The sequence below is a fragment of the Gossypium arboreum genome, chromosome 1 (genome assembly GCF_025698485.1).
Source record: "Gossypium arboreum isolate Shixiya-1 chromosome 1, ASM2569848v2, whole genome shotgun sequence".
NCBI classification, from domain to species: domain Eukaryota; kingdom Viridiplantae; phylum Streptophyta; class Magnoliopsida; order Malvales; family Malvaceae; genus Gossypium; species Gossypium arboreum.
Window position 1 is genome coordinate 76,967,958 of NC_069070.1, and position 13,055 is coordinate 76,981,012.

The 13,055-nt window shown below is 32.9% G+C and overlaps 1 protein-coding gene across 1 annotated transcript; it reads left to right on the forward strand.

The window, feature by feature from the left end:
* Window positions 1-10,166: 10,166 nt before the first annotated feature.
* Window positions 10,167-11,967, forward strand: LOC108481703 (cytochrome P450 CYP82D47-like). Its single transcript, XM_017784801.2, has 2 exons — window positions 10,167-11,204; window positions 11,287-11,967. The coding sequence occupies exons 1-2, from the start codon at window positions 10,467-10,469 to the stop codon at window positions 11,905-11,907; spliced, it is 1,359 nt and encodes a 452-aa protein (XP_017640290.2). The 5' UTR covers window positions 10,167-10,466; the 3' UTR covers window positions 11,908-11,967.
* Window positions 11,968-13,055: the final 1,088 nt, after the last annotated feature.

Here is a 13,055-nt window from a genome sequence, read left to right on the forward strand (position 1 = left end):
AAATTCTCTTTCATACTCGGTCACCGTCATACGGCCCTGTTTCAATTCTAGAAACTCTTTGTGCTTTTGATCAAGAAACTGTTGACTTATATATTTCTCACACTATCAGGTCTATAGTTTCTCACACTATCAGCACTCGATACCAATGTAGCTTGAGCTTTAGGACTTGAAAATTATTTTCCACGATCTCTGCTCGAATGCCGGATTGAAACATTTGGATGAGTGAACAAATCTTTGAATTTCTTTGACGGAGATTGATATGGCTTATTCATTGGTCTTTTTCTTGAGTCTCTAGCCTCTGAATATGCTTTTCTCTTTTCTTTAGTAAGCTTATTGGCTTTGCAAGCTCTGTCGACCAGGACAACAAATTCTTTCAATTTTAGAATTCTGACTAGAAGTTTAATATCCTCATTCAACCCATCAACAAATTGTTTGCACATGATTTTTTTGGTAGAAATATATTCCTGAGCATACTTAATCAATCGTAAGTCATACGGCCCTGTTTCAATTCTAGAAACTCTTTGTGCTTTTGATCAATGAACTGCTGACTTATATATTTCTTCTGGAACTCAGTCTGAAAGAATTCTCGGGTAACCCTCTCTTAATACTACAGACACCAAAGTATTCCACCATTGATACGTTGTGTCTCTCAATAAGAAAATGGCATGTAACAGCCTGTTTTTGGGTCAAATCGAAACAGTGGTTTCAGGACCACAAATCTGAAGTAGAAATATTTATTTTATTATTATTTCTTTAAGGTCTATAGTATGATTGAATGATTATGTAAAAAATTCGTTAAGAATTTTCATCGATTGAGTGTCCAATTTGGTTAGAAGGACTAAACTGCAATAGGTGCAAAACTTGAGTTCTCTATGTTAAAGGTGTCTAATTGCTATGAATTCTTAAATTAGAGTTTTTAAATGGTAATTAGACCATTATATTTTAGTTTGGACAAAAATGGACATGGTAAGATAAAATTTCAAAGTTTTAAGTGAAGGATATTTTAGTCATTTGGTAAATAAAGACAAAATAAATCAAATAAAAAGATGTCCATCTTCCCAATTTCATCCTCCTATGTAAAAAATTCAAGGAAGTCCATAGCTAGAGTTTTGGACACTTTCAAGCTCAATTGTAAGTCCATTCTTGCCCCGTTTTTCATGATTTTTATGTGTTTAAAGTTGTCTCAACCTAATCTAGCCTTTCCAAGGACTATTTTGAAGAAGGATTAAAGTCTAAAATTTTACCCACGTTGAATATGTGTGCATTTTGATAAAATTTTACCCACGTTGAATATGTGTGCATTTTGATGTTTAATGGTAGAATATGCATGTTTATTATGTATTAAATGACTTTTACAAAGTGATTTTTGGTAAAAAGGTCAAATAGGGACTTATTTGTAAAAGCTATAAAATATGTAGAAAAGAGTGAATAAATGAAAAATGTGGGCTGTTATGAGTACTAGTAAGGTTCGAATAGACTTGGATTGTGATGAAATTAAATGAAATTCATTTTACGAGCCTAGAGACTAAAATGTAAAATGTTGAAAAGTTAGGGGCAAAAATGTAAATTTTTCCATAGTGTGTTTTTGGGCTGAGTTGAACAATGTGATAATTAAATAAGTTAAATTTGGTATTACAAATCAAGAAAAATGAAGTTCGGGTCAAGATCGGGGGAAAACAAAGTAATTGACGAATAACTCCCTTTGGTCGTTTTTGTAACCGAGGTAAGTTCGTATGTTAAATAAGCTTTAATATAATTGTATTTAAATGCTTTAATATTGCATGAATTGTATGATCGATTGTGTGGACGAGTTTAACTCTACGGATGAGTTCGACGATGATTCGATAAGCAAGAAATCCTGTTTGAACCTTAGGAATAGATTAGGATACAAGTGACATGTCACTAGGGTTATCATGTGTTATGTGATTATGTGATCCGAGTGCTAGTCTCGTACGTCCTACCGGTGGCTGAGTATACTGGCATATGTTGCGGTTAATTGATAGCTTGTGTGAGCAGCACTGAGTAGCTATGTCTTAACTGACAGCTTGTGTGAACAGGCTCGTTGATTAGCTCGAGAACAAACAATTATGCGTTATGAGATTGAGGTAGCATTGGCTACATGTGTGGCACTTAGATGCAAGATTTCCAAGTATTCGACATTATTATTCCGAGTAGTTTATAGGTATGTCAAAGATGAGAATAAGTGTAAATTTGTTACAATATGGTACAGGTATGTACTCCAAGCTTATGATTATTATTTTGTGAAATGATGATTTCAAGGTAAGTTGTGATGGAAGTGAATTATGATCATGAGATTATGGTAAATTATGTCATCTTATGTTATATTACTTGCATGATGAATGCATGATAAAGTTGCTTATTTCTTCATACAAGCTTACTCTGTTTTATTTTCAATGTTTTTTAGTGTCACCAAGCTAGCTCGAGATTGGAGATCGTCGGAAGTTACATGACACTATCAAACTGTCCTTTGGGTACCGATGATTTTAAAACATTTTGAGAGTATGGCATGTATAGGGACTTGGTCATTTTGTTATATGTGTTATTGATTTGGCCAAATGTATTGGCTTATATTTGTTTAAGGTGATTTAGTATTTAGCCATGTAATTGGCTTATTTTGGCTAAAATGATTGTAAGCCCATTTATATAAGTATATATGTTAAGGCCTTTTTTTTGTGTTTTGTAATGGGTTGGTATATGTTTATTATGGTTAAATGACTTGTTGTGAAATGGATGAGATGGGTCATTTGGTGTGCTAAGAAATCTAAGTAGAATTATGCATGATGAAGGTATTCATGTTGACACTTGTGAATGTGGGTTTGGTATGAATTGATTTGGTAAAATATGCTATAGTAAATAAGTTAAGTGTTGGTAATGAATGATATGATTTAGCCTTGTTTATGGATGTTTTGGTTGCTTAAACATGCCATGGATTATGCCATTGAACTTGTGTGTGTGTTGGTGTAAAAGATGGTGACAAATGACTTGGTAAATAGCCTTTATTTTGTCCACATGGGTAGACACACGGGCATGTGTCTAGGTCGTGTGTGACACACGGTCTGCCCCATAGGCATGTGTTTTGGCCGTGTGTCCTCTACACCCTAAATTTTGAGAAATAAAAAGCTCAGAATTGAGCACACGGGTAGAGACACGGGCGTGTGTCTCAGTCGTGTGAGGGATACCACCTCAAGCATGGGCGTGTGTCCCAACTGTGTGAAGTCTGCACCTATTTTATGAAAATTAAATTAACCACACGGTCTAGCACACGGGCGTGTAACTTGACCGTATGACATCAATTTGTTCATGTATTGCAAAACAGAGAGTTACACAGGTTAGGGACACGGGCTGTGTAACCACACCGGCGTGTCCCAAACCACATGGGTGTGTGATCCTTGTTTATTGAGAAAAATTTTCTAAGTTTTGTAAAAATTTCCTAAGTCCTCGGTTTAGTCCCGAACCACTTCCAAAGCATGTTTCGGGCCTCGTAGGCTCGTATTAGGGACTTTATGATTGAATGCGAATGGTTTTAATTTGGAAGAAAATTTATGAACGGGAATTGTATGTTTACTCACTTTGTAAGTCCGGTAATGCCTCGTATCCTATTTTGGCGTTGAATACGGGTAAGGGGTGTTACACAACACAACTTTAAACATTCAGCTGGAGTACATGACAGTTCATCAAATACCCAAATAGTGTTTTCTAGCCAAAATTTAGCTCGCTCTGGATCATCATCAATTGTAGCTCTTAACTCTTTATCCCCGTGTTTTCAGATCTTATGAACTGGAGGCTTATTCAGTCGTTGAAGTTTCACAACTTAAGGAGCTACGGGAATCTGTTTGGGATCAGGTGGGGGTGTAGGTTGTTGAGCAACTGAATTGGTTCTAACAAATTGCATGAACCATTCATTCATCATTTGGAAAAATGCTTCTTTAGCCTCTCCTCCATGACTACTCGTTATAGGTCTAGAATCAGACGGTGCTGCCCCTTTAGTGGGAGCTGTCACATTACACTTTACATCGTCAGCTATAGCTCGATCGATATCTATTTACTTTATGAAAACACATTTTAAAATGTCAAGAGTCATTACACTATCACAGGTTATATATGGCATATATAGCTAGACTCTCACATACACTACGTTTGTCCGAGAATCGGCTAAACCGTAGTTCTGATACCAATAAATGTAACACTCTTCACCCGTATTTAATGCCAGAATAGGGTTACGGGGCATTACCAAACTTATAAAACATTTAAACATTCAATTTACATATAATTTCACATTTCATACAAATAGTATTCAAACTCAAGCACAAAATCCCTATAACAAGCCTACGAGGCCCTAAACATGTCTTGAGAGTTGTTCGGGACTAAATTGATAACTTTGGAAACTTTTTGAAAACTTAAGAAATTTTCTAAAAAACAAAAGACTCAAGCCCGTGTGGCCTGGCTGTGTGTCTCACACGACCAACAGACATGTCCGTGTCACAAGTCGTGTGGACATTCAAAAGGGGAGCACATGGTCGTGTCTCAACCCATGTCCAACCTCGTGTAACTCTCTGACTTGGGTCACACGGCCAACACACATGCCCGTGTGCCCTAAAAATGGCTATACACGCCCGTATGCTAAGTCGTGTGCTAGGCTGTGCCAAACCTATAGGGTATATTGACTTATGCCACACGGCTAGGTCACACGCCCATGTGTAAGGCCGTGTAAAGCATACTGACTTGGTTTCCAATTCAACACTAGAGGACACACGGTCGTGTTGTAACATGATCGTGTGTTGTACATGGTTGAGACACACGCTTGTGTCTCTGCCCGTGTGGACAAAAATAGGTTATTTACCAAGCCAATTTTCCACCCAAACTTAGGCACACCTACACAACTCATTTGGCTCAAAACATGGCATCAATAAACATATAATTCAATTCCAAATAAAGTGTAATTTATACCATTTCCAGCACCAACTAATACAAAACATAATTATTACATTATGTCATTTGAGTTCATACAAATCTTTATCTTCTCAAATCATCAAAATGACCATTAACAAATATGCATCATTTGATCTTTACTCTTAAGCATTTCAATCATTCAAAACTTGACTATTAGTTAACTATAATGGTAATTATCCACGAGCATAACACGTACAACATTCATAACATCACACAAGCCACATACACTTATATAAATATATGATTCAAGCATACCAAAACAATCCAAAATAAGCCATCACATATGTCTATATATACAAACCAAAATATAACATTTACAAGCCAATTCTAATGGCCAAGATCATTATCAACTTATAATCAAATGACCAAAACCATACATGCCATATAACCAAAACATAAGCTTAAAAGTACCAAATTAACAACTTGATAGTGTGATGAAGTCTCTAACGATCCTCGAATTCGAGCTAACTTAGAAATCACTATAAAACACGAAAAAATAAACAAAGTAAGCTCTATAGTTTAGTAAGCTCGTATGAAATAAACTAAATCTTAACATGAATATACAAATCATCATTTTGAACTTATCAACATTTAAATAACAAACCTTTCACATTTTCAATCATAATCTTATATATATATATATATATATATATATTAACTTCACAACTTCTTCGATTTAAGCTTATACGGTTCATGTACATACCTATACCATTTCGTATCGATGTCATACACAATCATATTTTTCATATACCTGTTGAACCATTCGGAATACTATCAGATACTCGAAAACCTCTACACTAAATACCAATATCATGGCCCGAAGCCAACTCAATCTCATATAACATATACTGCTCATACTAGAGCTATCAACGGGTCTGCTCACACAAGTTGTCAGTCGAGACGTAGCTACATAGTTCTTCTCACACAAGCTGTCAAGTATTTGCATCACATGCCGATATACTCAGCCATCGGTAGGATGTACAGGACCAGCACCCGGATCACATAATCACATTAATCCTCTAATGACATGTCACTAGTATCCAAATCTATTCCTAAGGTTCAACCCGGATTTCAAATGTCGAATCGTCATTGAATCATTGTTGAATGTGTTCATAGTCTCGTAATTATAGTTTATGCAATATCAAAACATTTAAAATACATTTATAATGAAATTTATCACAAACAAACTTACCTCGGATGCTAATATAGCAAAACGAGTTAACTATTCTATAACCTTGTTCTTTCCCCGATCTAATCCCGTATTTCACTTTTCTTGATCTATATGTAATCAAAACCAACTTTTTTAATTATCTGTCTATTCAATTTAATCCAAAATTCACATTAAAGCACATTTACACTTTTGCCCCTAATATTTCAATAATTTTACAATTTAGTCCCTACACTCGTAAAACAAAAATTCATTCAATTGCATCACAACCCAAGCCTAGCCAAATATTTATCATGCTTATAGCAGCCCAAAATTTCCATTTATTTCACATTTTAACCCCTAAATTTACACATTTCATAATTTAATCCCTAATTTGCATTTTCACTAAAAATCACTTAACAAAACTTGTATAACTATCATCAAACATTCAATCTATCATTAAACATCAAAATACTCATGTATTCATCAATGGAAACATTCAAAATCTTTAACATTTTTTCAAAATAGTCCCTGGGCTAGCTAGCCTAGTTGCAACGATCTAAAAAAATGTAGAAATCATTAAAAATGAGACAAAAATGAACTTACAATTAAAGCATGAAGTGGCCGAATGTTAAAACCCTAAATATAGCTTCCTTTCTTCTTTAAAATTGGCAAGGTTGAAGATGAATACAAATTTTATGGCTTTGTTTTATTTTAATTTACTTATTAATTATCATTTACCATATTAACCTTAATATTAAACCATTAAAACATTTAATATATGCCCAAAATTTTCCACTCACAATTAAAATGGTCTAATTACCATATAAGGACCTTAAATTTAAGGTTATAGCTATTAGACAATTTTAACTAATAGAATAATAGTTTTGCACTTTACGTGATTTAGTCCTTTTTACCGAGTTAAGCATTCAAACGATAAAATTTCCAAACAAAACTTTCACACAATCATATATTCATGCTGTAGACCTTAAAATAATAATAAAATAAATATTTCAACCTCAGATTTGTTGTTTTGAAACCACTGTTTTGATTTGACTAAAAACGGGCTGTTACAGTTATGGACCTCACTGTCGTAGTAAATAACAACACTAATACGTTCGCTCATTTTCAACCAAATTATCTCTCGAAAGAAATTCAAAACAAAAAAATATTATGCAAAAATATAATGATTCGTATAAATATTAATACAATAAATCAACTTATACATTCTCAACTTTTTCAATTTCTATTCTTCTAAACTTCTTCAATTTCTCTTGCTGTAACTTATACAACAAGAGAATGAAATTTGGCTCATTTATAGCCTAAGGGATAGTGGGATGCATTGTCACCAGCACTACTGAAAAGAGCGTCCAACTGGGAGCTTTTTTCAGTAATTTTGCTGACAGTGCATCCTGCTTGAAGCATTTTCAATCCAAACTATCAGATTTCCCGTGAATCCCGTGATTTTTTCAGAACCATCTTCTCAAAATTATTTTTTTAAAATCAACTGTACAGAAAAAGCGTCCAGCTGGTAACTTTTTCTGTACATTTACTGACTGTACAAAAAAAAAAACAAAATCCATCTCGTCAAAATAATTTTTTTTAGAACACATCACTTACCTATTAAAAAACCCTAAAACTCTAAACCCATATTTATTTTTTAAAAACCATAAACCTTAATTTATTTTTTCAAAAACCCTAACCTTAACCCCTTAAAACCTTAAACCTAAATTCATTTTTCAAAAATCTTAAACCCTAATTTATTTTTTCAAAAACCTTACCCATAAACCCTAAGCCCTAACATGCAAATAACCCTAAAACCCTAGAAAAACATGGGTTAAAGTGCTTCCACGTTAGCGCGTTTTTGTTGACATGGCAAAAGTAAGGGAACGCTTTTCTCCTTAAAACGCTTCTACGTAGGGGCGTTTTAAATTTTTTAGCCTATTCCGATAAATAATGTTTTAAGTGGCCTATTTCCGTAAATAATATTAGAAATCGGCTTTTTTTTTTTTTAGTAAAATTAGGCTTGGCTTCTAAAATTATATCGCAATATCTAAATGTTAATTGTTCTAATATATTACAAATTTTCTATTCTCAAAGATTTTGTTGGTGCGTGTGGGTCACTTCAATAGTTCCTTTTTCCACCTCTTTTGGGGTCCAATAGCATGTATTGAACATTTTAGTGATATACCAAATTTTGTCAATATATTCTGGTATATCAATATTACTTTTTTTTTAAGTGAGAAATGCTTTTAATATTTTTAGTTAAAAATGATATATTTTGAATATCTCTCACTATATTTTACCTTAGGATTCTTTTTCAATTTTCGATGCAATTTATATCAAACAGATAGGAGTTGAATGATGACCAATGAAAATAAAAAAAAGAATTTAATTTTTTTCAAAATATTTAAGTGTCCTTATTATATTTTTAAAATAACTTAAGTACCCTATTAATTCTAAAGACTCCATTAAGATCTCGTTTTATATTGTGTGATACACTGATTAATTGTATTTTAAATCAATATTTAAAAATTTAAAAAATTGATGACACAAAGAGAAAAATAATAATTGAAAGTGAGAACCTAGAAAAGAAATTAAAATATTATTTTTAGAATAATTTTATACAATAGTTGTCAACATTTATATAGATTTTTAGAATTTTAAAAATTAAAAGTTTATATATCTAGTTGTCCTAAATTTAAATTAAATAATAAATGATATTATTTATCTTGAGGATAATTTTATATATTTTATTTTCTTACATAAAATTTTCAAAATTTATCTAAATATTTCAAAATTTACTTAAGATTTTAAATTTTATTTATTTAAAAATATTTAAATAATAAATATTAAATAGTTGCCCACGTCAACCTCGTGTCCTATTCAGTCAATTCCTTGTTTAGTCTTTTTGTAAAAGTTTCGCTTAATATACATTTCGTATCTCGATTATTCTCATAAAATTTTTAAAATTTGTAATGGGATACCAATATTTCTAACTCAAAATTTGTAATGATTTTAAATTAAATATCAAAATTTGTAGGTAGGTACAAAGGTTTCTAACATGATATTAATATATGTAACATGATATCAAAATTTCATGTTCTTCGTTCTTTAAAACTTTGGCCTAATAAATTTAAAATTTTCACTAGAAAACTCAATTTTTTATATTCAAATAATCAAAATTTGGAATTTTTTTAAAATAATTTCTTTTTCAAATCCTTTTAATTTCCTTCAAGTCTTCATCTTGTTTTTTTTTTTTTTCTGAAATCTAAAGCCTAAATAAAAATCTATTATCCTCTTCTTTTCCGAATCAATACAAACCTTAAAAGAATTAAAGAACCTTCTAAAACTTTTAACACTCAAATCCTTGGGAAAATTCTTGCAGACAAATAAATTACTTTCAATCATTTTAATTATTGAGAAATGAGTTTTGAGTATAATAAAGAAAGAAATTAAAGGAGGATTTGTTTTTCAAGTTGAAAAGTCAATATTTAATAATAAAAAGTAAAAGAAACGTATTAAAAATATTGATGTTGCATTAAAAATTTTGTAAGCTTATGATTATAAGGCTGTCACAAGTTTTGTTTTATATAAAAATTACCACAAACATGTATTAGAAAGCTTACTATGAATAATAAGGCATTGCACAAATTCGAATTTTGAAAATTAAAAATATAATCACCAACCCTGACTATTAATAGTTAATATAGAAAACAGGAAACACATCCTCATGGAAGACAAGTGTCATGATGTTAAGAGACACGCGTTTCACAACCCAAATCATTCTTCCACCTCTTATATCTCCAGCTTCAAACCCACCGAAAGCCATTCAACATCAGCTAAGACAGTTTATGACACTATTTTCATAGAGAAAAGATTGTTCACGTCATTTTTTATTTTTTATAATAAAAGAATGATAAATCAAATTCTTTTTAAGAGGAAAAAACTAAAATCCAAAAAAAAAATCTGACCTAACGTGTAATCCATTGTTTTTAATATCACTATTATAATATTCAATAATACTATTATTTTTAACTTCATCGGATGTAAAGTTTCTGATCCAAACCGAGTTTAATAAATTCCTCTGCGGTGCCTGTTATATGTATACCAACCAGCACATACCAATCTTCCGAGGAGTCACAAATGGATCTTTTTCATTCATTTTCATCACTTTCACCCATTTTTGCTTTGCCCATCTTTCTTTACGCACTTGTATGGATATTAAAAACTAGTTTAAAGAGCATAACCCAAAAGAGAGGCACCAGAAGCTGGATATTCATGGCCTGTAATCGGCCATCTTCATCTCCTAAGAGGACCCAAACCACCGCACATAATCCTAAGCGACATGGCTGAGAAATGCGGTCCTATCTTCACCATCAAGATGGGTGTTCATAGAGCTTTGATTGTCAGTGATCACAAAACTGCTAAAGAGTGTTTAACCATAAACGACAAAGCCTTTGCCAGTCGTCCATCCTCGCTTGCCATGGAGTACTTGAGTTACAATCATGCCATGTTTGGGTTCGCCCCTTACGGAAATCACTGGCGTCAAATGCGTAAACTTGCCACTCTTGAGCTCCTCTCCACCCACCGCCTCGAACAACTCAGACATATCCAAGAATCCGAGATCAAAATATCACTAAAAGAGTTATATCAGTTTTGGGAGGAGAAGAAAGATGGATCCGATACCGTTTTGGTTGAGATGAAGAAATGGTTTAAGAGTGCAACTCTGAACGTGATTCTAAGGATGATAGTAGGGAAACGGATTCCAAGTTCGAGTAACGATGCGGAGAGTGAAAAATGGAAAACAGCGTTGAAGGAGTTCTTTGATTTGAGTGGGAAATTTGTGATATCCGATGCGTTGCCTTATTTAAGATGGTTCGACATCGGAGGGGACGAGCGGTTGATGAAAAAAGTAAGAAAAGAGCTAGTCGAAATCGCCGAGGGATGGTTAAAAGATCATAAGGGGAAGCGATCATCAGATAAACTAAACAACAGGAATGATGATTTCATGGATGTTATGCTTTCAATCGCCACTGATACTGAGAAACATGATGCCGATACCATCAACAAAGCCACCTGCTTGGTTGGTCCGAATTAGTTAAAAGAGATAAAAATATATGAACCTTTTCAAGCATTTGTGATTTGGTTTTCTGTCGTTATTGCAGGCTTTGATCTTAGCAGCTTCGGATACAACAATGGTGACACTGACATGGGCTTTGTCTTTACTTCTCAACAACAAGGATGAACTGAGAAAATTACAAGAAGAACTAGACATCCATTTAAGAAAAGACAATCTGGTTGAAGAATCAGATATGAAGAACTTAGTCTATCTTAAAGCAATCATCAAAGAAACTTTGCGCTTATATCCCGCTGCACCACTTTTGGTGCCCCATGAATCCATGGAAGACTGCACTGTTAGTGGCTACCACATTCCTGCAGGGACCCGACTGTTTATAAATGTTTATAAACTTCAACGCGACCAACGAGTGTGGTCAGACCCTTGTGAATTTCGGCCCCAAAGGTTCCTGACAGCCCACAGAGATATAGATGTTAGAGGGAAGAATTTCGAGCTGATTCCGTTTGGAAGTGGGCGAAGAATGTGCCCCGGAGTTTCATTTGGGATTCAAATATTGGAACTCGTACTGGCAAGTGTGGTGCAGGGGTTTGAGTTGAAGACTCCATTGGAAGAAGCAGTGGATATGAGTGAAGCTATAGGAATGACAAACTCGAAAGCCACTCCACTTCAACTTCTCGTAACTCCACGCCTTCCTTCTTATTGCTATTAGAGCTTTTATAACGATTTGGAAAGTGTTGAACCTTCTGCATTATTTACTCCATCTACTATATTTTACCTTTCGTCTTCTTCTTCTTCTTTTTTTTTTTTCTCCATAGACTGGATATGTCATTAAAAGATCATTCATCTGAATGACGAACAGAAAAAAGTGTGTATCTAACTGATCATCCATAAAAAGAATATTATCAACAGATACAATTAAAAAGTTATTGCCACCATATACATGTTTAAACTGAATAAACTCATACTCGGGACATAACGACTTGATTTTATTTATTAGGTGTCCAAAATTGATACTGTAAAATATCTAATAACAAACAAACAATCGTTATCCTCCACAACTCGCAACATGTTCAAATCTGGAAGCCATTTAACACCCAAAAAGAATTGCAGTAGCTTCCGTAAGAAAGCTATCCTACTTTGCGCCCTAGTTCTTGAACCGACAAAAGAGGCGAACTTGGGGGTGGCAGGGGCCCGCGCACCTCTAAATTTTGTAAATTTTTTTAAGGTCTTTTAAGTTTTATATTTTTTTATTTTGATACTATAATTAGTCTTTAAGGAAAAGGATAAATTTGTGTTTCGCCCTAAAGTTTTAAATTTTTCTAATTTGATTTCTTCATAGAATTTATAAAATTTTTAATGATAAATTTATTAACATTTTCAGTTTAATTTAGTAAACTAATACAAAATAGCATCTAAATATTAATTTGGTAAAAGTAAAGTTTAATAATTGCAATATCTAAATATAAATGACATCTCAATATTAATTAGGCGAGGAAATAAAGTTAAATAATTATAGTATCTAATACAAATTGAGCATTTAACTTATTTTATTTTCCTTAAATTTTGGTAATTAAGATTAAGGTAAACTACATTGTAGGCTACTCTAAAATAGTGTCGTTCCTACTTTGGCCATTATTTTTTTTGTCAATTTAGTCACTCTAATTAAGATAATTGCTCGAATTGGTCAATGTCGTTAAAAATTTCATTAATCCATTAACGAATTGCTAACTTGACATTTTTTGACGTTTGACTCAAACTAGGGACCTCTTTGTAATTAGTCCAAAACACTTTTTTTTTTTTGTTTATTTGCAACATAAGACTAAAACTTGTAAGTTTTGTCTTTTTCCTTCTTGTTGT

Bases quoted from the DNA above. Each gene is read 5' to 3' on its own strand.
- LOC108481703 (XM_017784801.2), top strand. From the start codon at position 10,467: ATGGCTGAGAAATGCGGTCCTATCTTCACCATCAAGATGGGTGTTCAT. The intron at 11,205-11,286 runs GTTGGTCCGAAT...TCGTTATTGCAG, and splicing joins TCAACAAAGCCACCTGCTTG to GCTTTGATCTTAGCAGCTTC.